This window comes from Grampus griseus (assembly GCF_964374135.1).
Source record: "Grampus griseus genome assembly, chromosome: 3".
NCBI classification, from domain to species: Eukaryota; Metazoa; Chordata; class Mammalia; order Artiodactyla; family Delphinidae; genus Grampus; species Grampus griseus.
The window spans coordinates 9,110,803-9,136,835 of record NC_139019.1 but is presented as its reverse complement, the minus strand read 5'-3'; the positions used below and the strand labels follow the sequence as shown (position 1 = coordinate 9,136,835).

Genomic DNA, 26,033 nt, shown 5'->3' with positions numbered 1-26,033 from the left:
TTCAGCTATTTGCCCTTAGGCCCTCCTTGCCTCGGTCACCGCCAACTGCCCAGGACTCCTGGGTAAGCCATCATTTCTGGACTCTTCTCACTCAAAGGCTCTAAATAACCAGTAATCTGCTCCAGTATTCCCCCCTTTCTCCCTTTCTCCTACCCACCTCTCCTCCTTTCCCCCTTGAACCCACAGGCTACTGTCAGTAAGACCCCCTGTATCCAATACCCACCCCTTCTTTTTTCAGTCTTCTTGCTGTGACACCGGCTGTCCCCAAGGACACCCCCCAGCCCCCGGCAACCCTCTCACGTGGTGGCTTGTCATGTCCCATCCCCTCTGCCCGACATCACTAGGCTTGGAGGTGGACTAGGTATCTCTCTTGCTCCTCTTTGCTCTTTCTGGGAAGTTCTCCTCTCCTCCCTCAAGGAAACCCCTAGCATCTGTGAAAAGGCCCCATTACAATAGTCTCTGACCCTCTTCAGATCCTCAGTCCACTGCCTAGTGTTCATTCCCCATCTCCTCCCTCAATCTTCACTTTCCTCTCCACCCAGCTTAGATTCTGTGGGCTTCCATGACATGCCCTTTGCATCCCCTTGTCCCTGTCTCCTTCCAAATCACTTTTCTGACCACCCCCAACAGATTCCATCTACTCACACCTGCCCCAGGGCAGCTGAATGTGGCTGGAGGAAAACAAGCCACCATGGGGATGAGTCTTCTCCTTTTGAATTCATTGCCATGAGCCTCAAGTCACCTCTCAGCTCCTGGCCACCAGGCTACATGGCCACAGTCAGCCTGCACCCCTCCTACCTCAAGAACTGTCTCACGCTTCTCTTCTTGCTCTCTTCTTTCCTCTTCCCTCCCTTCCCCTCGCCTCTTCCATCCTCTAAACTCCAACTCCTTCTCACTCTCAGCGGATGCATGACCTCTCTTCTCATCCCCACATCCCCTCCAGAAAATGTCAGAAAACAGAACAGGACATCCTCATCGTCCCATCACCAGATCAGCCCATCTCCCTGCTGCGTCTGTGGCTGTGAAGCCTGTCTGTCTTCTCTCCTGATTCCATGGCCCATGACCCCACAGCTCACTGAATCCCATCAACCCCTCCTTTCTTAAGAAATGTTTCCCTCTCTCTCCTGCATCCCCAGTTTTTCTTCCTCTATGTCGAGTCATTCCCATCAGGATGCGAAATGCCGCAATCTCTTCCAGGTGATATATTAAAACTTCTCTTAGTCGCTCTAGCTCTTGAAGCCCCATTTCTGGGCTCCCCTTAATAATCAGCTTTTGCCAAAGGCTGTCTAAACTCACCATTTTTCCATCAGTTCTCACTCTCTTTTGAGCCTACCTGAGTTAGAGATTTACCAACCAGACCAAAGAAAGTACTTTTGTTCCAGTCATGCTGACTTCCATCTTCTCAGGGCCAAAGGACTGTGCTTGGTCCTCCTTGTTATTCAGCTGGTCTCCTTCTCCTCTCTGCATCTTCTTTCCTGGTCTTGCCTGACATCACACCCTTCTGGTTCTGCTCCCAGCTCACTCTGCTCGTTCTCAGCATCCTGGGAATTTTCTCCTTGCTCTCTGTGCCCTCTGAGTATTGGAACGTCCCAGCCCTGTGTCCTCTGCTTCCCTCATTTGCATCCACATGCAAGGCTTCCATCCATTCTCTTATCTTCAAATGATATCTGTATGCTGAACTGCAAAAGTTTACCTCTAAGTCTGACGTCACTCCTGAAATTCCAGGTTTCAGGTTCTGCTTTATTCTCTCTCTTTTCTTTCATGTCCAGCAGGCATTTCTAACCCAGCACATCCCAGATGGCAGCACTGATCTCACTTCCTAAAGCCACTCCTCTTCCAGTGGTCCCCTGTCTCAGTAAGTGACATCTCCAGCCCCCCGTTGTTCACACCAGCAACATCGGGGTCAGGCTTGATTCCTCTCTCCCACAGCCAGTAGCTGAGTCATCAGCAAATCCAACTTAGATGCAAAATCTGCGCCTTGCTCACCACCAGCCCACGCCCAAGCCAGGGTCATCTCTCCCTCCCTCTAGTGGAATAGCTCGTTAACTAGTCTCCCCATTTCTGTTCTACTCTCCGCAGACTGTCCTAGACGCTCAGAAGGCTTCTTGTCTTCCTGGCCCCCCCTTGCTCACTCCCCTTCAGTCACAGAAACTTTCTGCTGTGCTCACATCAGCCAAGCACTTTCCCACCCCAGGCTCTTCACTTCTGCTCTTCCCTTGGCTTGGAAACCCCAACCTGTGTCTTCAGTGTCTGGCTTCTCGTCATCTGCCAGGTCTCTGTCGCAACGTTAACTGTTCCCAGAGCGCTTGCCCGACCACACGCCCTCAAATAGCATCTCCTCACCTGCATTCCTCAATCCCCTCAGCTTGCTTCCAAGGACTTATCAATATGCCACATGTTTTTATTGAAGTGTAGTTGATTTACAATGTCTCAGGTGTACAGCAAAGTGATTCAGTTATATATATATATATATATATATATATATATTCTTTTTCAGATTATTTTCACTTATAGGTTATTATAAGATATTGAATATAGTTCCCTGTGCTCTACAGTAGGTCCTTGTTGTTTATCTGTTTTATAAACAGTAGTGTGTATCTGTTAATCCCAAACTCCTAATTTATCCCTCCCCCCTTCCCCTTTGGTAACCGTTAAGTTTGTTTTCTATATCTGTGAGTCTGTTTCTGTTTCGTAAATAAGTTCACTTGTATCATTTTTTTAGATTCCACATATAAGTGATATCATATGATATTTGTCTTTCTCTGTCTGACTTACTTTACTTAGTATGAGAATCATCTCTAGGTCCATCCATGTTGCTGCAAATGGCACTATTTCATTCTTTTTTATAGCTGATTAGTATTCCATTGTATGTATATGTGTGTGTGTGTGTGTGTGTGTATATATATATATATAGCACATCTTCTTTATCTATTCATCTGTTGATGGGCATTTAGGTTGCTTCCATGTCCTGGCTATTGTAAATAGTGCTGCTATGAATGTTGGGGTGCATGTATCTTTTCAAATTAGAGTTTTCATCTTTTCAATATGCCACATTTTAGTAGTTAACATGAGTCTTCACTTGTTTACTGTTTGACTTTGGGCGGCCCGTTAGCTTTCTAAGGCTCAGATTCTTCCTCTGTAAAATGGAGCTAATAATAGTATCCAGCCCATGGATTGTTGAGAAAATCTTGCCATGGAGTAAATACTCAATAAGCACTAGGTAGTAGCTTTTATAATAGCATACTTCTAATTTTGGCTTTATCGTACAGGTCAAATAGAACAGGAATAATGAGAATTACATAAAGAAAGACACAAATATTGAAATGAGTTTAAATTCTGTTCTTTGTTAACTTTCGTCCATTTATGTTTGCAGTGATTCTTTATAGAGAATTGAGTCCCTCGAAAAGGTCAAAAAAGAAAAAAAACAAAAGAGTTAAAAGTGGTTGCCTCTGTGAAGCAGGAACTGGGAGTGCAGCAGGTGTCTGCTTTTCCTTGATAATGTCAGTACTCTTTGACATCTTGCTTTGAGAAAACTAACCTTGAATTAAAGAAGAAAAAAGACTGAAAGGAAATACTGTGACATCTCAACAGAAGTTCTCTGGGGAGGAGGAGAGAGGAATTGTTGGCTATTTTTATTTTCTTCTTTATGCTTTCTAAATTCAAAAAATGATCCATAATGTATTTATATATTTTTCATGATGAAAAATGGTATACATGCTTTTCCTGTATTAACCAGATATTAGAAGGCAAATGGCGGATTGATTGGTAGGAGGCATTTTGAATATGCTGTACATTGAAAAATAGAATTCCTGGGGCAAATCAGAGAACGTAGCAACCTGAGTGTGAATACTTGGCAGCAGTCATGCTGAAGGCCTTGAGCTGGTGGGGACAGGGCATTTGAGGCAGAGAAGGACCTTGAAACCATGTAAGGGAGACGAATGGTAAGGGACGAAGGGAAGGGACGATGCTTCTCGGCATTCTGATCACTAACAGATTGGTCCCGAGAAAAGAAGAGTAAACACTTTGGGAAACTTGGAGGTGGTTGAAAAGAGGACCGGACAGAGCTGGAGCCAGGCAGGCAAAAAATAGACAGTTTCAGGCTCATTCTGAGCAGCATGTTTTCATTTAAATACAATTTCAGGCCAAAGCATGTTTGCAAAGAGACCATTTATCTCACATCTGGGGCGGAAAGCAAGCACCGAGGGCAGGCCCTCCCCGAGTCAGGCTGTCTGGAGGGGGCAGGGGGTGGGTCTCAGTTATCGCTCCTCTCTTTTAACCTGGACGATGGAGGCACAGAGATCTGAGACCTCTCCTGACAGACTGGAGAAATGCTTTGCAAATTCCAATGCTTGGCATGTCCAAGTGTGAGGAAGTGAGGCATCTCTCTGCCTTCCCCAGTTAATAGGAGCTGCTGTCTATTGCAGGATGGATGGTCACAGTATCACTTCGTAGCCTCATCTTCAACCATCGAGAGGGATCGGCAAAGACCCTACTCCTCCTCTCGCACACCCTCCATCTCCCCTGTGCGCGTGTCTCCCAACAACCGCTCAGGTAAGAGGGGCCCCGAGCCAGTGGCTGCTTCTCTTGGATCCAAGGCCCCCCGCCCCGACCCCTTAGCTGACCCCACAGGCAGGAGGGCCATCCGGACTGGGACACTTACTAGAAATATCAAATGAATCTGTTTTCTTTTTACAGTGGTGGTGACTTTGTATCATACGTACACAGACTCAGAACAAACATCTTTCTAACAGGTTTCTAAAAACCTCTAACAGGTGTCACAGGCATGAAATGCACATCCTGGGCCTGCATTCAGGGAGGAATAGGAATGTATAAAACCACCAAGTGTTTGCAGTTCAGGGTTTTCCATGGACGTTTTACCCACTTAAGATAGTTTAGGTTGCATTTGATTGATTAGATTTGGGATAACAGAGTAGGGGAGAGAGGGTGTGCTCCTTCCTCCTTGAGAATGACCTACGTTTGAAAACTGTCATTGAGGCTTTCGTTACTGTTCCGTACCTGATCTGCTTTTCATTATTACCTGTAAGCCAGCAGATAAATCATTTCATATATTCATATTACAATCAACTGTAACTTTTAAACCATTCAATTTAATTTTTTCTAATTTTATTTCATTCTTTCTTTTTAATTTTTTTATCAAAGTATAGTTGATGTACAATATTATGTAAGTTACAGGTGTATAATACAGTGATTCACAACTTTTAAAGGTTATACTCCATTTATAGTTACTGTACAATATCAGCTGTGTTCCCTGTGCTGCACAGTATATCCTTGTAGCTTGTTTTATACATAATAGTTTATACTTCCTAATCCCCTACTGCTATATTGCCCCTCCCCCATCTCATTCTTATTAGATTTTATTGTTGTTTTATTCAATGTATAATAAATAATTTTATATGGGCGAACAAACACACGCGCACAGATAGAGGCTTTTGTTTAAGTAAAGTTTCTCCTTGCTCTTCGCTGCCCTCCTCCTGCTGAGGAAACTATATTTTCTGGAACTGAGTCTCAAGGGCATGGTACAGAGCACTCCCCAGCAGGGTGGCCCCTCTGCCCTTGAGGATGTTTGTCATGAAACTTTACACCATACTTTACTGTCATAACGATGGGGAGAATCAGAGATGAATGGGGAATATTTGACTGAAATAGATTACCCTCTCCCAGCCCCGTGAAAACTCATATTTTTAGTGCGGTGTTATCACTTGTGATGTTTAGCCCCACGCTGAACGAGAATTAGGAAGCCCCGTGTAACTGGAGGAACTTCCACCTGCCTCAGAGGCATGGAGGTGGTCTTTTACACATGTTATTTTCATAGTTCTTAAAAAGATAAAGAGCAGTGAGTCTTGGAAGCTAAAGGACAGTGTCTTTAAGAGCTCTAATTATGAAGAACCAATCAGTGTCAGGAAGATGGAATAATATAATAGATTGGAAGGCACCCAGAAAGAGAAGCAGCGCTTTACAGGATGTCAGCATCCCAGGGATGCAGGTGGAGCACTGCCTGGTGGTACCCAGGCAAGGCACTTCGAAGACACCTAATAAACGCTTGTTGGCGTGATGTGATTTTTCCAGGAGTATCCTCCTGGTTTACCAGAGACTCGGACCACTGTGTGTGAGGTCTCAGGAGATAATTACACACTTGACATAGTTTAGTAAACCCCACCATCTGTGCAATATCGGATTCTCATTTTAAAAGCTTTGGTCAAGAGGCTCCAAAATATTGTCCCTTCACGATTGCCTGGCAGTGACTCATAAAAGGCCAGTCTTTATGCAGAAGATCTAGGAGCAAGGGCAGGAGAGGACTCTCCCCAGAGAGGAAGATGGAGAGAGAAGAGAGGAGATGGGGCAGAGGTGGAGGGGGTGAGTGAGACGCAGCAACCCGTGTTCTGAGAACACGCAGGAACTGGACCCAGAGCCCAGTTGAGTTACGTGGAACAATTGCAGGTTTCTTCCCTGCCTTCCCATTGGATTTACACCCAGAGACTCTGGTGCAACTGGCTGGGGGGCATGTTCAAGCATCAATGTATTTTTAAGTATTCTAGGTAACTAATTCTGATGAGCAGCTAGGATTGGAAATCTCTGAGGGTTTCAAGATCTCAGCAGTGAGCCTTGATTTTATTTGACAGGTCTGAGAGGTGGGTAGGGGGCCTTTCAGGAAAGGATGGGCAAAGGCTCCCATTGTTACCTTCCCAGTGCTTGGCTAAGACATCCTCTGAGCCATCTTCTGGTTTCAATTCCTCACCCGATGAAGAGCTCCTCAACTTCAGAAAGTGTGCTGTGACTCGTGTTTTTGTCCCCCGTGTCTAGCACGGGGCTTTGCACATAGAAGATACTAAGTTTGGTGAAATGAATCAAGTGACTCAGATAGGCAACAAGCAGGCCCAGTGGGCTGGAGCTGGGGGACCCTGTAGAGGGTGTGAACAAACAGCTGAAAGGTAAACTGAGGCTTGACTGGGGAGGGGCTTGGACACTAGTGAAGGAAAATGAGCTTTATCCTAAAACTCGGAGTTCCCCAGAGACTCACCAGGCATGCTTGCTAAATTTGGATTCCTAGGCCCAACTGAAAATTCAGATTCACAAGGTCCAGGGTCGGGTTTTGTGATCCCCAGGTTCTCAGGTGAGTCTTAAGGTTAAACAAGCTTATGAAGCACTGCCCTCGGGCATGGAAGCTGGGGAAGGCTCTGGGACCGAAGAGTAGCACGGCTGTACTCAGAATGGGTGAGATGCAACTGACTAAGCTTGGGATGCGAGTGGCCTCATTGAGGAGCGTGGAGACCAATGTGAGGTCAGCCCATAGGATGGGCGCACGGTAGCTGCCTTAGCGCTGGCACACACACTTAACCTCCACTTCTCCCAGCACATCTCTGCACTGGCAGGGCAGCTTAGTTGCTCGCAATCCATCCGATCTTTAAAGAAAACTAAACCTCTTTTTGTTTGCTTCCTTAAGTCCAAGTTCAGGTTTTCCTCTGTTCTGGGCCCAGTTTGTTAAAGAATCGTGGAATTCCTAAGGGAATCCTCTAATCACAGCCCATCACTGAAGACATGAAGACACAAACGGTTGACAGGGCTCAGTCCCCAGGTCCGACAGGCAGCGAGGGACCGGGGCGCAAGGTGTGTGGGGGAGATTGTTAGGGGCGTTTGAGATGGAGCAAGGACCCCCATCAGGAGACAGGTGCTCTCATGCCACACACCCCAGCCCAGCCCCCAGGCTGATGGAGAAGACCTCGGTGGGTGGGGCTCTACTGTTCCCCCACATCATCCTCTGCCTTCCTTTAGGGCCGTTTCTGCGTGAAACGTGTTTAAGTAAAAGCGCATCTGATTTAATCAGGGATTCTTCAGTATCAGTAATCGCTCCTCTGAAACACATCTAATTTTTTCAAAGGAAGGAAGGAAGAAGAGGGAGGGGAAAAAAAGAAAAAGAAAAAAGAAAGAAAAAGCAACCAAGACGGATCTCATTCTTGAAACTGTCCTTGAGCAGGTCACATCCCCACGAGGATGTCTCTGTAGGGACGATGCTCCCAGGATATAGTCCTTAATTCCCTGCCTCCGAGTCGTGTGTCCCCTTAACTCTAAAGCACCAAGTGACGTGGCGTAAGGGAAGGGGGAAAGACAAGAACCAAAAGAACAAAAATAAAAATCAACAGGTCCACGTACACGTACTGACCTGTGTTGAGCCAGATGCATTTATGACTTTACCTGTTTGTGTGAAAAGCTATACGTGCTGTCGAATGAGACATAGAAAGTCATCCTTCCGATTTCTTTATGTAGCAAGTGCCCCAGCTTCACCTCGGGAAATGATCAGCCTCAAAGAAAGAAAAACAGACTATGAGTCCACTGGCAGCAACGCCACTTACCACGGAACTAAAGGAGAACACACTTCCAGGAAAGACACCATGACAGGTGAGCTTGGCTGTGCACGGTTCCTCTGCAGAGTTGGTGACAGGACCTGGGACAGGGCAGAGGGCTGGGACATCAGGCTTCAGCTTTGCTTGGCAGCTCTGCAGGACTTGAGAGCTTGATAGCGAAGATTCCCAGGGATTGGCCATGAGGAGATGAAGCTGGAGGTATAAAAACGGAGCATCTTATTCCTGGAATAGCTAAGAGAAAATCCTCTCTGCACAAATTTTTTCTTCTGTCTTTCTTTCCCTACCCCTTTCCTTCTCACTTGCCCAGTTCATGATATTTTCTCAAATTAGAGGACGAGGTCACCATAGATTTCTTCTTCGTTGGCATAACCCAAGATGGTGGGCCAAGCTTTGTCCATGAGGATGGGGAAGAGAAAGAGGATAAGAAAAGGAAGGGAGGGAAGGGGAGGGGACGGGAGAGAAGCAGAGGAAGAGAGGATTTCAGGGAGACCCACAGAACTACTGTGGGCGTCTTCCCCTCTTGACATGAAACCACTCTCTGGCCATGACAAACTCCCAGGAAGATTCATCAGAACCACTGGCCTCAGTTTCCCTAGGGAGGCATTGATCTTTCATGCCCTTCGTCCTTCACTCCCCCAATCACACCCATTGGCTCATGAGCTGGGACTCTGCGGAGGCCAAAATTGGTGCCATTGCCCCCCAGGGCGCCCAGGCCAGCCTGCCTCGTGGCCAGCCTCAACTCAGCTCTCTTACTCTGTACCAGTCTCCTTGGGGTGGGGCTCGATGTCCACATTCATCGTCCCCTCCAGGATCCCCCCACACCTCTCTCCTGCCCCAGTTTGCTCCTGGATACGATTTGGCGTTATTGATGGGGGGCAGGGCGGCGGGGGTTATGCCTTGAAAGCAGAGCTGCCAGAACCATCAGGATCTCTAACCAGCGATTCCACACCCTTCTTTGCCACATGGATGTGGAGATGGGCCCCTCCTGAAAACAGACCATAGGGACTTCAACAGAACAGGGTCAGATTAGGGCATTCATAAAACTGCAGTACAAGGGTGCAATCCTAAACAGACACTGAGACCCTCTTATTCAGAAGAATCTTAAAAGCATGTGTTAAGTCTCCCTGATATTATTTAGGTGTAGACCTGCAGGGAAACAGAATAGACAAATTGGATGATTTATTGACATGTCTTTTGGACCCAGGACGTCTAAGATAAATTTTTCTCATGGTAACTGTATTTACCCCAGAGGCCGTGGTTTCCATGGTAACTCTCCCCGGCTCCAGAAAGGAGAGCCTCATAAACAGATGCTCGTGATACCCAGCCCAGCTCAGCACTCTGCCTCCACATACACACTTCACCAGGGAACGCCTCACCCTCATGCCTGAAACGTCCCCTGAATGGAGAACTGAATGCATGGCATAGGACATATCTTCTTTTTCTTTTTGGCTGTGCCCCACAGCATGTGGGAGCTTAGTTCCGCGACCAGGGATTGAACCCGCACCTCCTGCCCTGGAAGTGCAGAGTCTTAAGCACTGAACCACCAGGGAAGTCCAACATAGGATGTACCTTCTGATTCTCGTTCTCTGGTTCTTTTTTCCCCATAAGTGTTGTCCCCTGTCGTCAATGAGCATGAACAAAGAAGCTCATGAATCTGAGTGCCAAGTCCCTAGAGTCGAGATATTCAGTGGAGAATCTAATTTGTACTGATTACTCCAGAGCAGTGGTGACTCGAAATTCACCTGACCCCTTCGTTTTTCGATTATTATCGCCCTAGGTAGCCACATCACCAGCAGGCAGGGATAACAAAGTGAGACTATAATTACAAGAATAATTGTGAAATCGACTGCACTGTTATTATTTAAGTTGATCTTTTCACTTTAACTCTCTTGGCCGGTAGAATCATTCAAAAGGTTTTTCAGGGCTTCCCTGGTGGCGCAGTGGTTGAGAGTCCGCCTGCCGATGCAGGGGACCCGGGTTAGTGCCCCGGTCCAGGAAGATCCCACATGCCACGGAGCAGCTGGGCCCGTGAGCCATGGCCGCTGAGCCTGCGCGTCCGGAGCCTGTGTTCCGCAATGGGAGAGGCCACGACTGTGAGAGGCCCGCGTACCGCAAAAAAAAAAAAAAAAAAAAAAAAAAAAAAAGGTTTTTCATTGTGGTGTGTTTGTATTGAAATAGTTCCAGTGGTACATGATCCTGCTCTGCACACATCAGACAATAAAAAATAAAATCTAATATGTTTCTAGATGTTTAATCTTCCTAGAAAATGGCAGGAATCTTGACAACTGCAGCATTGAGATATACGTAACTTTTCAAACTTATTTAGAGGCTTAAACACTTTGCTCTAACTTACTTAAAAATGCAATTCAAAACTACACTGTCAATCATGTAGCAAGCCTAGAAGAGCATGAGGTCATTATTGAATAATATGTTTATACAAGAAGGTTCCCTTTAAGCCAACAAGTACTGGGTGAAAGTTAGTTGTTAGCATCACAGTGATGTTGATGGTGATGGAGGAGGTGGGGGCGGTGTTGGTGCTGAGATTGGTGGGTGTGTTTGCCCCCCTCTACGATGGTATGAGTAGCTCCCCAGCCAAGCCGGGTGGAAATCGACATTTCATGTAGGGATGGAAATGATGAATTGCCAACCTCTGTTCTGCTTCCCTTTAGCAAATGTCCATCATTCCAGCGTTTACTGGCAGATCATATTTCTTGGGACCTCCGTATCCCAAGCAGTACCTTTTCTCATTCACCAATAAATCCAGGGGGCATTTAAAGTTCAGTTATTGAAAAAACATCTGAAAAACGGCCATCTTCCTTGTTTCTAAGGCATCAGGGGATGTCTTATACCATTTCCCCCACAGGAAACATTCCCTTTGCTGTGGGAAAACCATGGGAAACGTCACCCTCAAAATGCAACATGCAAAAGCTTTAAAGTGAAAAGCAGTTCCTTGCCTGGGTCATCATCTCCTCTCCCGAGCTCTCAGAAATGCAGATCCATCTGGGTTTATATTTCAGGCTTCCCCTCCACCTGCCTTCTCTGTATTCAATCTCTAGCTTAGACGTCTCTTAAAATGTCTTCTCTCCTTAGTGTTTCTCTGCCTCTGAGGAGCCCTCAGAAAGCCAAAGGCAGCTGTTCATTCAGGCATGCAGCACTGTTATAGCTGTTTCTCGCGGTCATGATTCCCTAGGAATGTTACGTGCTCAGAAGCACGCATCAGAGGAGGGCTGTGTGATCCCAGCAGCTACACAGCCTGACTTAAAAATTCACCAGGGGATTTTGCCCTCCCACCTGAGCTTCCCAAATACCTTAACATCCAGTGGTCGATTCTGTTTCTGTCAGTATCTCTCTTATGCCTTTTAAAGCTGCTCTAATCTTCAATCTATTGATATAGTTGGAAATTGGGGTCTATAAAAAAAAAGAAAGGCATTTCCCTATGAGTTGACTCTTTGCTCAGACACATACATGGCAGAGCACCTGTGAAGACACGTGCTTCATGTATCCAGAAAGGCCACAAGTTCAATCTCAGCTACACAGTCTCCTTTACACAGGTGAAGTGCGCCAAAGAGCAGGAGGAAAGAACTTCCAGTAGAAACATCTTCAGCTTGGAAGCCACAAGCACAACAGGGAGGGAGGCCAAGGCTATAAAAATGCACATTCTACCAAAAAAAAAATGTATTTTATTCTGAGTAATAGAAAAAAAAAATTCACCTTATCCTTGGAGTAGCATTTTCCATCAGCAGGTTATAGCTCTGAAGGCAGATTTTTCTAAGGTTTAGTCATTCATTCATTCACTCAGCAAAAAAAGCACTCACTCTGTGAGCATCCCTCAAGGCCAGGCACTGTCCCAGGTGCTGGGGCAGCCTACAAAGGTGGCGGGACAGACAGATGTCTGTCCTCATGGAGCTTCTTATCTCCTAGATGAAGGGAGGTAATACACAAGGTAAACATGAAACAAACTCACTAACGAGGTGGTAGCACTTGGCGTTGAGTGTGATGGTGGAAATAAATGGGGTAATGAGACAGAGGGCCCCAGGTGGGCAGGGTAACTTTAACTAACACGGTCAAGGAGGAGACGTTTGAGCTGAAACCCGAATATCAACAAGGAGAGATAGTCCAGAGTCTGGGGCAAGCAAGTTCCAGGGAGAAGCATCAGGAAGTCCAACATCCCTGATGCAAAATAAATTTGGATGCTCAAGCCAAGAAGGAGGGCCAGCACAGCTCCCTGAACTGTGGGAAGAAGAGCAGGAAATTCTGCAGGAAGTCAGGATGGGACCAGATCACACAGAGCCTCGAAGACCATAATGCGCAGGGAATCGAGTGACATAATCCGGTCTGTCTAACATGATGATCGCTCAGGTGATGGGAACAGGAGGGATGAAGGAACAGGCTGGGCAGAGTGGAAGCTGGGCCGTTGAGAATAGGATGCTGTAGCAGTGGTCCAGGCGAGGGATGGTGGTTTCCGCAGTGATGCAGAGACAGGAGTGATGGGCGTTCAACCAGAGAGTCTATCAGAGTGGTCTTTAAAATGGGAAGTGGGCTCTCAGCTCTCACATTCTAAGCAGAATTTCCCAAGAGGAGTTTTATTGCACAGCTATTATGTGCTTTTAGTAATAAACATGGGTGGAATGATTATACTGACTTGGTGGCCTGTATCTCTGAGAGAATAGATGGTGTGTCATCCTATTTCATGATCCCATAGATACTGGAAGCAAAAGATAACTTTTTCTTGATATCTGGAGTGTTTTAGATACCTGCTGACACTCGACAATGTTTTTTTCCAGAGCTTTCTTAAACCAGGACCTTTTAGCAGCTATGAGGAGAGTCTTGCCCTGGGCCCTTCCTCTCGGCCTGTGACAGCAGCCTCAAGGGCCCCAGAGGAGGAGGCAGGCAAGTGGGCATCTTGCCCAGGACTTTGAAAGCTGCTGGCAACCGGAGGAGACCTTCCTTCCTTTTGTCTAGAACACAGACTGGTCACAAGACAGGGTGGGAGTCTCCCGTCTCTGTGTTGAACAGGACTCCGAAGCCGCAGCCGCCCAGATGCACAGGGCAAAGGCGGGTGGTGCTTCCTGCCCATCCTTCAGGCCGTTGAGAAGTGAACTGTCTCAAAGATGATCAAGCACTTCTGTGAGCTCAAATTAGAAATTTCATTCTTGGCATTCCCCAGCTAAACACCAAGCGGCCGATCCAGATTCCTGCATGCTTCAGTGCAGGTGACACGCTTTTATCATCTGCCAGTTTTCACCAGAAAACAAGGCCATAGAACTGGCAAGATGACCATCTGTTTGATGCACCTGCCTTGACCCCGTCTGCAAGCTGAATGTTATTGCAAGAGGCTGACGTGCAACGGGGATTTTATAGAATAACTGTTCTTCTCTCTTAATGTCTGTATGTAAAATGAAGTGTTCAGGGCTAACGAATTTCTTGCATCTGGAATGATCCATGAGACACCAAGCTTTGTCAGGGCAAAACTGGCCTCGATAACCATCATTCCTCATTTGAAGTCTGGCGTTCGGTGCTAATACTTTTGTTTCTCTTTTGCTTTCAGCTCAAAATACTGGAATTTCAACTTTGTATAGGAATTCATATGGTGCACCCGCTGAAGACATCAAACATAACCAGGTAAAAGAGAGGTAGCACGTTGGTGTTTGTTTCTCCCTTCGACTCCTGTGAAATATCTTGGAAGTGTAAAAAATAAGTTAGTTTCTATTTAACATGCATAAAAAATGGAAAAAGAAAATAACGGTCCCCACTGCTCTCTGCTCACGTGGGACACAGCGTACACGTGGGTGGTGGCAGTCATCAGAACAGCCTCAGATTTGAAAGCAATCTTTTGTTTTTTTGGCGGCATCAGGTGTTAGTTACGGCAAGTGTAAGATGCTGGTTACTAGACAAATTGTCTAATTACTAGACATGGATTAAGTAGCTCCTGTAACCCAGCCAATTCTTATTTGGAAGAAAGCATTCATTATACATGACAGTTACTAATAACATAGACACATCAAGTTCAATGTAAACAACTGAATAGAAGGCATGGTGTTATGCCTCACCGCTCAGGCTAGTGGGGGAACAAGCAACAACAGCATCACCTGGGAGCTTGTTAGAAACACAGAAGAGATGCTTCTCTGGCCCCTAACCCTAACCCTAACCCATTCAGGGTCTTCTGCATCCGAGTTGCATTTTATCAAGGTGTCTTGGTGATTCGTGTGGATGTTGAAATTTGAGGAACCCTGGCTGGTAGATACTTAAAGAATCCATCTGTGTTTTTGTGTGTGTTTTATTTAGCAAATATTCGTTGAAGGCTCGTTTTCTCTCTGGTTCTAAGGGGAACTATAAAAGCAAGAAGGCACCGCCTCTGCTCCTTTACTGATGAATAACCTCATACTTTTCCTTCCCCATGGTGGTCATCACAGAAAGACTGACATTCTTTATAACTCTTGGCTACTGGTAATCGTTTCCAGAACTGGCTTCTGCTGATGCTCTAGATTCCTGCCATGTGTCATGAAAATAGTACTGAAAAGATAAACCTGAAAGCTGTTTACTTGATCACAGTAACCAGATGAAAGTCAACATGAAAGGGAAATGTGTGTTTTTAATCAGTTCTCACCACCCAGCAAGGCAGCATCTTTGAAGAGGAGAGGGGCTCCCTTCCAGCAGGTAGAATGTCTGGTGCAAGACTGTTTCTAAGGGAAGAGGGAGGAGGACACAGTTCTGGTCTTTGCTAAAAGCAAAGAAGTCAGTGAATAAACAGAGGGGCATGAGCTCTAGACAAGAGGTCATCAGGGGTGGCCCCCAACTATTTGCAGATCAACATGCCTACCCAAACATAAAGGAAAATGGAAATGCCAACTCTATTTATGGAAATCAATGCTTTTTCTTCCAGCAAATAGCAGGTACAGTGAGCCAGTGGTCTCCAGCTCTTAAAGATATTTGTCAGGATGTGATGGGACCCTGGTTTTGCATCCAAGAGCATAAAATCAGTCTTCAGCTTCTATAGGTCAAGAGAAGCTCATCACCAGAATCATCCTGTTCTACGTCAGCCTTTATCTCCAGGGAATCCCACTATTGTTGGCAATGAAGAAACACCCTGGTGTGGCCCAGGGGTCCTTGGCATCGCACAGTGTGGCTGCAGTACATTCCAACAGACTGCTTGCAACCTAGGTTTAGAGGACAGTCCACGATGGTTCTAAGAGGCACATTCTCTTCACCCAAGCCTATTCTGAGCATTTAAGAAAATTGGAATTAACGCACCAAGATGGCATCCCTGCCCCGAGAGAGTGAGCACAGCCTATTGTATGCAGCCTTTTCATTCTAGGGCCTCCTGGGCCCTAGAATGAACTCGACTCAACCTCGGTGTGAAACATCAAGGCCACGGTGTCTCAGGTGGATGTACTGAAACTCAGTCTGGATGGAGAGCAAGCTCTGAGCCACTCATCAGCACAGGGGAGACGTTGCAGGCCGACCCCCAGCAGAGCTGAGTCCAGTGGCCTTAGCTCAGTGCCATCATTATTCCCTCAGCTGGTCCAGCCGAGGGAAGGGGGCAACTGGACTGTTAACTCCATTCTAATATCAAGCAACATTTTTGAAATGTCCACCAAAGAGAGTTGTTTTTTACCTAGAAAATTTTTTCCAAGAAAATCATTATGACACTCCAGTGACTTGAGAAAGTAATAAAGGTTTGACTTGTTTTGGACTCTGTTATCAGGATACACTTTGGCTTTACTTACAGCCTTCCCTCTTGGGAATTCGGTAAAGGAAGACCATCCTGACCATTCAGAAAAGTTGGCCATTTGCTCCTCTTCCAGATGGGTGCTTCTGGAGATGACCTTGTAAACAGCATCCATGGTGTGGATTTTCTGCCCATGTGAGCATGGTTGGTTATCACAGATGGCTTTTGTTTTTGGAACTTTACTGGGCTAAAAGCCACTTCACAACCTCATAGCTAGGAAATGGCCAGCTTGAAAAATTTAACCGGGAGGGATGTGCCGGGGTCCATTCGGTTTCGGTGTCAAAGCTGGGCTTCCTGAGCTTTGCAGAGGAGTCTGGACAGGGATTCATCTTAGAGAAGAAGTGATTCACCGAGGGAAACTAGTTTCAGGGGGATCTCTGGGACGAGGCAAAAGACAGTGAGATCTGAAAATAAGGCAACAGCCCTGGATGCATGGCCAAGCAAGGGAGGGGCCGGGGCAGGAGGTGGGAGGCGGGCTTCCCCTGACTCAGCAGAGAAGCAGCCAGGCAGCCTCGCAGCTGTGGCACACCCCACGTGACTACCTGCCACTGCAGTTTCGAATCAGTGAATTCCGAGCATAAGGACTCCTAGAAGAAACAACCATTCGTGTGAAATAAGATTTGTGATCCTCGGTTTTATGTTTGGGGTCACAGATATTGTTTTAAGAGTTAAGTACTCAAACCCTTCAAAAACCCTGCTGAGCTTCTACCAGTCTATCCCACACTTATAAAGAAAAATAGCTTATTTAACCGTATCCCGCTGGCAATAGGATTTTTGTTCATAAACTAGAAACAAAGGGTTTTGGTGTTTTGCTGACTGGTTTTCAAATTATTACTGACAGCAATAAAAATGGCATCTTGAGTTCCTCAGTCTGGCTGCCAGGTGGGCAGGCAAATAAAATTATCCCCAGAGCTGAGGAAATTGGGATTCAAGGAGGGTAAGGGTTCGCCCTCAGTCACCTGAAGAAGCTCGGAAGAGGCAAAGACTCCAGCCTGGGTCTTCTGTCCTCTTGTGCCATGTGCCCTCCTGTATACCACTGGTTCTCAAATTTGAGGGTGAGTCAGGATCCCTGGAAGACTGTTAAACATAAATTACTGTGCCCCAACCCCAGATGTTCTGATTCAGTAGGTCTGGGATGGAGCCCAATAATTTGTACCCCTAAAGAGTTCCCAGGCAATACTGATGCTCCTGGTCTTGGGACCACACTTTGAGAAGCACTGATCTTCACCACGGCTTCATTCATTGTATAATGATAACACCCTGAGTCTTCAGCTTTCACTGTGCAGTAGACTTTGAAGGTCTGTAGTGGGCGGCTATTTCCCTTGTGTTAGGAATACGTTCAATTGGTGGGCAAACTCAGAGAGGAATACAAAGGAGTCTTCCATCAGCGTGCTACAGGGGTGGGAGCTAAGAAGGAGCAGCGTCCTTTATAATTTACGCTAAACATTCTGCTGCTGAGGAAAGCTTTCAGCAAGGATGACTCTGTGGGAGCAGAAGCCACAGGACGGAGTGCCGAGAGTGTGGACCCCCGTGATGGCCATGTGAGCCAGCTGGTGGCACCTGCCCTTCCCAGAGAGGACACTGCCTTACGCAGAGCAGACAACAGCCTCAGGCTCCTTGGATGTGTCAGGGCTCCTCTGGACCACAAGAGACTCAGATTCAGAATACACCACTGTGGGATAGGAGCATCATTCCACCTCCTTTACAGAAGTCTGGCTTGTCCACACTGTATGTTAAAAAAAAAAAAAAAAGCATTTATTTTAGCTCCTCTATGGGAAAGGCTGGTATTGGGGAGCATTTCACCTGCCTAATCTTGAACACTGTCAGATAGTCTCTTAAAGTAAATGACAGAATACAGCCAACATACCTCTGCGGTGAATGCATCTTAGCAGCCGACATCCATACCACTGGGGCCAGGGAGCAAATTTAATCCCTTCAAACACAGCTGTGCCACCATCAGCTGTTCTGGGTGGTTCGTTCACACAAATTCTCTGAACTGCAGAACTTAACCTGAGAAGGGGTTGATATGGGACCTTATGAGCAATACAAATGAACTGAAGAAGGTAACTCCTGATATGAGACTAAAATAAGCTTGTGCTCAACCCAAAAATGTCCACCAGCCCCAGAGAACATAGCAGTAGTAAGAAATTTGAAACAGGCTTTGCCAGAAAAGGAAAAAAAGAAAGAAGCAACCACCGTGGAGGAGGGCCACGATCCTCGTAAGTAGCTTCCCCTGAAGACCTCCCAAGCTCTAGCACTGCCCCTCCCCTGGTTACTGAGACCAGCACAGAGAAGTCAGGCCTCATCTTGGTTTCCTTTGTCCATGGCCTCCCTTCTCATCACAGGGTCTGGAGTCAACTCAGTGAGGCTGCCTGCCCCCTGAGGTGGAGCCACCTTGGCTCAACAGAGACTGTGCTCCTGTCTCAGAGAGAACATGGACTTTGGAGTCAGCCAGGTGTGCATTCACATCCCAGCCTCACCCCACCAGGAGCCATGGCATCCTGCACAAGTTTCTTATCTTCTCTGACCTTCAGTTTCTTCATCTATAAATTGGGAATTGGATGGATAAATGGATGGATGGGAAGGAAGGAAGGAAAGAAGGAAGGAAGGAGGGAGGGAGGGAGAAATTGAGAGAGAGGAAAGGTGGAGGGAGAGAAGGAGATAGATTAGATAGATAAATAGGTAGATGATAGATGGATAAATGGATGGATGGATAGGTATACAGACATAAACATGCATCCATATATGTATGCATATATACATATACAAGAGTAAACAAAGAAGAATTTGTTACATGTTGAATATAGAGCCCACTGAAATAGAGCCAGTAAATTCTAGTTCCTTCCCTGTGTAATTTTTCCAAACCTCCCAACTCTAATACTTTGTATGCTCCACACTTGGGTAGCAGCACCGAGGTGGAGCGGAGAAGTTCCACGTAACGCTCAGCTCTTCAAAGACCAGCAAAGGGCACCTTAGCCTATCCCAGTGATCAGGTACACGTGGTCTTAGCAATGTTTAATTGCAGGTGTTGAAGTTCCGAATGTCCTCCTCATGCCCAGGCTCTTAGGCTAACACACATTTACACTCTGAGGACTTTCACAGGTAGACAGAAACCTCATTCATTCAGCCACCACTATCTGGAAGTGTGAGGCCACCTGGATGGCAGCTATGATGAAGTTCACCACTTCTTTGAAGAGCAGGTCGATTACTAGTGTAAATCAATGACATATAAAAGAGGGAGTTTCACTTACCTGAGAGAAGAATTACGGGCAGGCCATTAGAAGCATTCATTCACACACAACGTGCTAATTACAAATCATTATCTATCAACTAAGACCAATTTCTAGAGGATGTTTCCATGCTGAACCTTAGTTAAATTAGTAGGGAATTACCGAGTCCACTGGCAGGTGATCAAACTGTGCTTTTTTAGGAGTGTTCCATCGTTCCCCCCAGACCTCCTGCACAATCATTGCACTCGGGGAACTTTGTGGATGCCATTATGCAGTGGCTGTGGGAATGGTCCTTCCCCCATGCCTTGGGGGTATCCTCACTTTGGGAGCGTGATGCTTAGGAAGGGACCTCAGAGGCAGTGGGAAGGGGATAGGTAGGCCCTGACATATAAATGCTAATTATCAGCCTATGAACACTGTCTGTTTTACTGTCCTTAAAGCAAAGTGGAGGGAACTAACTAACTAACTAAACTTCACGTATCCCGAAGAATCCTGTGGTCCCTTTAGCCCCTAAAGGCCCCCTACATCAGACAGTAACCTGCAGAGGACAGGAATGGAAACGGGGGACACTGAAGTGGGCTGGGGGACATTGGACAAGTCTGAAGACCCCTCTCCCCTAACCAAAGTCTTCATAATCCCACATTATTCTCGAGTCCCATCAATTCTCAATTGAACCAAGTTAGGAGATGTTTTGGTTCTCCAGAGCATAGAGTATTTGAAGTGGATTCCCTCTTCTTCTCACATGCTTCTCTGTATCCTTCTAAGGCTGTGGTACCTGGTCACTTAGGCAGGTGTGATGGAGTGGCCCTATTACCGGGAAGCCTCCATCCTCCAGAGAGGTATTGGTCACATCCCTCCGAGCTGGCAGGAGGATGCCCAAGTGACCATTAGACCTTGTACATCTTCACTTTCTCTTTGTCTGGGATTACAGCACCCAGGTGTGATGGAAAAAATGCAGGAAAGATGACTATAAATTACTTGTGTTCTGTAGTGTCTAGTGTATACCTCTTTAATTTGAAAAAGGTTAACTAGTAAAATGGTTCACCTATCATGGCAGTTTTGGCAATTTCTCAAAAAGGTAAACATTGAATTACCATCAGATCCAACAATTCCACTTCTTGCTACATACCCCCCAGAAATTGAAAGCAGGGATTCAAACAGATACTGGTGCACCCACATTCACAGCAGCGTTATTCACAATAGTCAAAGGGTGCAAATAATACAAGTGTCCATCAGTGGATAAGTGGATAAACAAATGTGGTCTCTCCATACAATGGAATATTATTTAGCCTTAAAAAGGAAGGAAATTCTGTCACATGCTACAACATGGATAAACCTTGAGGACATTATGTTAAGTGAAAGAAGGGAGACCCAAAAGGACAAATACTCTATTATTCCACTTCTATGAGATACCTAGACTAGTGAAATTCATAGAGGTGGAAAATAGAACGACGGTTGCCACAAGCTGCAAAAAGAGGGTGGGATGGGGACTGAAGCTTAATGGATACAGAGTTTTTGTTTGCGATGATGAAAAAGTTATGAAAATGGATAGTGGTGACGGTGGCCCAGGCGACGAATTTACTTAATGCCACTGAAAACGATTAAAATGGTCCATTTTATGTTATGTATACTTTACCATAATAATAATTTTTTAAAAAAAGATTACCTAGAATGATAGCGCATGGACTCAGGAACCAACTTGAAAAAGGAAAGTCAATCAGGAGAAGCTCGATACTGGTAACCGCATGGAGGATGTTCGGAGCCTTGACTTTGAGAGAGGGTTGAGCGCATCGGCGGCGGGGGAGGACGGGTCAAGGGCAAATGCGCTAACCCAGGTGGATCTTCTTTTCTGGGCAGGTTTCAGCACAGCCAGTCCCACAGGAGCCCAGCAGAAAAGACTACGAGACCTACCAGCCGTTTCCAAATTCCACGAGAAACTACGACGAGTCCTTCTTCGAGGACCAGGTCCACCACCGCCCTCCGGCCAGCGAGTACATGCACCTGGGACTCAAGTCCACGGGCAACTACGTCGACTTCTACTCTGCTGCCCGTCCCTACAGTGAACTGAACTATGAAACGAGCCACTACCCCGCGTCCCCCGACTCCTGGGTGTGAGGCAGGCAGCACCGGGAACAGTGCATGTGCATGCAAGACCACAGACATTGCTATTTTTCTTTTCCCCTGCAAATTTAGTTTGTTAAAGCCTGTTCCATAGGAAGGCTGGGATAACCAGTAAGGAAACATTAAGAGCTATTTCAGAAAGCTAACTGAATCGAACGTTAACTTGAAAGTCAATAGAAAGTGATCCTCAATCTGACCTTGTACAACACCTTTCTAGCGCGGGCTGGAGAGTCTAAAAAGTGCTTTCCACTGAATGTGGCTGAAGGCAGCACAGAAGGCGGTCGGGGTGACGGTTGTAAGCACAGAGGCACGTGGTTCACACACTTCAGAGGGACGGCTTCTCACGCTTTGTTTACTCTTCATCCGTTGTGATTCTAGGCTTCAAGTTGCACTCGGGTTCCTCTGTACAGCAAGATGTTTCTTGCCCTTTGTTAATGCATTGTTGTAAAGTATTTGATGTACATTACAGATTAAAGAAGAAAAGCGCATTGTGTATATTACACCAATGCTGCGGCGTTTCCTCATCTATGGTTCTAAATATTGCTTCAATTTCAAACTTTTGAAAGATGTATGGATTTCCAGTTTTCTTTTCTTTCTCGCAGTATGTTTTAACAGAAAAAAAATGGGAAAAAAGGAATATTTAGCAGTATTGTTCGTTCTGATATGTGAATTTGTTTGTGGCAACTAAGCAAGGCATTCAACAGTTTCTGACAATTAACATCCATCATTCCACACTCCTTGTCAACAAAGTGCTTTTTCACTGCCTAAAATTTTAGATGTAGATATTTGAAATAGATTTTTTCATTTATACCAGTTTTCTTTATGATGATACAGTGTTAAAAGAAAATAAATTACAATTGATCTGTCATCCATATTTGCTAAGAATGTCTATTTCCAAGGACCTATCTTACAAAACACACATTCTACTCGTGTGTCTGTGCGTGTGTGGGTGTGTGTCCATGTATGTATAAAAATGACCTGTGTGAGATTTTATTTGGATAGAAGCTATTTCATTGGCTGTTCCTCTTGTACAAACTTTGTTTTTGGTTTCTAGTATGAATGTACATCAGCCGTTCCTTTTGTACTCTATCTATACTTCTGACCATCTAGTGACTCAGGATATTAGGCCAGTGGAGGTAAAGTTATAGGATTCTCACACATTCACGCATTCTTGGATACCAACCCTTTCTACGGGCCCATTTCCTTCCATGTTTCATGCCCTCAGAACATGATAAACCATGGCCAACTCAATAATTTCACTTTGGAGCCAATTACTTGAAATAGCCACAGAAAATGTAAACTGCTCGCCTTATTCTCCCCAAACTCTTTTGTTCGTGTGGCAGGGAGCAGTAGACAATTATGGATTCGATTATTAAAACTGAACTTGAAGCTAATGGTAGAATAGTTGTTAACAGAGCTAGGAAGTAAGGCTAACCATTCAAAAGAACAGGGGCTGTGGGTAAATTAGCTTTGCTCTTTAGATGCAAGTGACTGAGGCCAATAGGTGCCTAGTAAATGTTAACTGTTCTTGAAAAAATAAAACATTAAATAACAAAAGAAATTGGCTGCCATCTTCCTTTAAAACTTTCTCCCCTTCGCTCTACGTAGTTTAATTCAGCTCAAAGTCTAAAATTCATGGTTCTTTCTCCAAATTTAGCAACAACCAAATGATCTCTTGTTCATGCATATCTGTGCAAATGAGAAGCTCTTTTCTAGAGCAGCGTGGTAGACAGACATTTTCATATGAGTTGTCCTACAGTTTCTTACAAGTTGGCCCTTCTCGCCCTGTTTACTATAGGAATACACATTTCTGGGTCCCCTCCCAGGAATGCTCCAGCCCCTAAGAGAGATATAAATATGTAGCTTTGAGGACAGTGTTTCCACTTCATTACTGTCATAGAATGAGATAGTAAAGTTCATCAAGGCAGAGATATGGTACAGACATGATTTGTCCATAACCAAATAGCTGGTTTAACTTTTCCAAAAGTAAGGAGTAGGACTCATTCTCTGGCTTGAGTTGTGCAGGGGGAAGTTAATGCATGTCAGAAAGTCCTTGTCCTAGCAGGAGCTTTATATTTCCTCTGTGACTTTGAGTCTGTGCAAGCCCAACATTTGCAACCCTTGAAGACCAAGGAAGTCTCTGCTGCCTGTGCTTTTTTAAGAACACCTGGCACCAGGCTGACATGAACGAATTCAGCCAGAAACCTCTGGAATCAGAGTTAGAGCTAGGAGAAAGTCAATTAAAAGTGTTCATAGTTACTCAAGTTGATTCTTTTATCCTTTTCATACACACGCACACATACACACACGGAAGTAAGAAGTAGGGAGAGAGAGAAATGACAGATGGTGATGGTGGATAGATGATAGATGGTAGATAGATGATAGGTAGATGGTAGATAGATGATAGATAGATGATAGATAGATAGATAGATAGATAGATATAGATGATGATGATATATGAGATAGACAGATGATAGATAGATGATAGATAGATATAGATAGATAGATATAGATAGATATCTATAGATAGATGATAGATAGATAGATATAGATATAGATGATGATGATATATGAGATAGACAGATAGATGATAGATAGATAGATAGATAGATGAGGTTTTATCTGAACTGTGAAGTGGCCTAAAGCCATCCCATCTCCTTGGCAATAAAGGTTGATCAATGGGTGATTTATTATTTATAACACGTGTGCCTGGGACAAAAACCGAAAGTGGCCAGAAGCATTGTTTTGGCTTTCATTGTACCGAAGTGACCAAGTGTGACCCTGTCCTCCTAAGTGGCTGCCTCTTGGGTCTAAAAGAGCCTCCAGATCTTGGATTTTCTACTGAGATTGGAATGGTGTTTTTCAGAGGAAAAGAGGGAAAAAAAGAAAATAGAAAATTTCTTTTTCCTCTCAATCCTTATGGTGGACCATACTTACACCCAATGTATTTAATAGGACGTGAAATCCAAACATTATGTATGAAAAAGGACCCATTGTTTTTTTCACTTGAGAGCTTTGATTGCCAGGGCCTAAGTAAGGAACACTTAAACTATATCACTATGAATAATATTAAATCAGATTTTTAATACTGATTCAATTTTAATACCACAATTAATACGTCAATCCTCAATGTCAATCGTGAGTTAGACAATAAAATGTCAGACAGGTTTATAAGAATGAGTGTTACACAAGTTGTCACATCATACTTGGTGCTAACTAAGGTTAACCAGTGACAACCCATTTCTTGTTGATAAGACTCAGGCATTACAGAAAACTGCTATAAAAAAAGCAGTGTTTAAATTCAGTGTTTATATATATATATATATATAAATTTATTTGGCCTGTTTTGTTTCTCTTAGTTCAGCCCTTCTTCATTGACTGATACTGTCCCCCTATATCTGAGAGCTGTGCCCCTGAGAAGTGAGGTTTGGCTCTCTGAAGACACGGTATTTTCACTCAAGAGATTTGCAGTTGAGTCTGGGCTCCCTGAGGACAGGTCAGCTCTGCTCCACTCAGAATCAGCCGCTGAGGCTCAAAGGCTGGAAGCTGGAATCACTTGATGACTCAATCACTTAAATGTCTGGCACCTGGGCCTGGAAAACTCCAGTAGCTGAGGGCAGGAATAGCTGCACCTCCTCAGACATCCTATGAGGTCCCGCCACAGGCTCTGGCCAGCAGGGATGCTTCAAGGGGATCAAAATCCTGACATGTCATCTCAGGGTTCCCAAAGTCTATGTCCCAAGAGAAAGAACCAGCCACGAAAGTCAAGATGCATTCCATTACTCAACGCAATTACAAAATAGTGCTCAGTTCCAGGGGGCAGGGGGCAGAAATAGACTCCATCTCTTGATGGTGGTGGGGGAGAGGGGGCAGTAGTGGCAAGATTATGGAAAAGCCTCTAGCATTGGAAATACCGGTGTTGCCTTTCTGATATAATCTACCAATCTATCATAAAACTGATAACATTTTGCCTTAATAAATTCAGCTTCTTTAATTTGTAGCCAATATGTCTTAATAATGGCAAAAGCAGTGAGTTTTATCATAAGTAAAAAACAATTTAACTAAAAAATGGGAGAAAAATCCATGTCCTTATGTCAGAAGGAAAGGTTTGGGGTCTTGGGTTTGTATTTTCCTCCAGCTAATTGCAAACATGGAAGCAAATGGCGACTCTGGTTCCTGGCAGCCATCTAACAACCATGAGGGGACCAGAATAAGTTGAAGCCGGACCTGAGAATGGCAGATTAGAGAGACTGAAAGAATTTGGCTCTCCTCTGAAATCACTTGAAGAGCATCTAATTCCCAAAATATTCCAAAATGGGCCATCATTAAGCACTTATACACACATTCTAGAGACTTTCCTTTGCCTTCTCCTAGGAAGTAACAGAAGGCTGGACTGATGAAAAAAAATCTCAAGGTAAAGACTTACATATTCACATCATCATGTCCTCAGAATAAGAATATGCTTTTCTGAAGAGTCAGGAAAATAGATTATAAAAAATAGCCCATTATTAATTTTTGGTAAGCAGAAAGGCATTCTGTAAACACTTTCTCTAGTTATCATTCTATCTTATT

General features: G+C 45.0%; 1 protein-coding gene across 2 annotated transcripts in view; it reads left to right on the top strand.

Annotated features, from left to right (window-relative positions):
• The window catches only part of CTNND2 (catenin delta 2), a gene marked incomplete at its 5' end in the record, with an annotated part of 935,921 nt that extends 913,692 nt beyond the window's left edge, over nt 1-22,229 (top strand). For both annotated transcript variants that reach the window (XM_082650874.1, XM_082650873.1), the window contains 4 exons: nt 4,425-4,551; nt 8,284-8,415; nt 13,930-14,003; nt 21,198-22,229. In XM_082650874.1, coding sequence (XP_082507000.1) covers nt 4,425-4,551; nt 8,284-8,415; nt 13,930-14,003; nt 21,198-21,455 — 591 coding nt within the window. In that variant the 3' untranslated portion in view covers nt 21,456-22,229. The remainder of the gene's footprint in view (nt 1-4,424; nt 4,552-8,283; nt 8,416-13,929; nt 14,004-21,197) is intronic.
• Between the last annotated feature and the right edge of the window lie 3,804 nt (nt 22,230-26,033).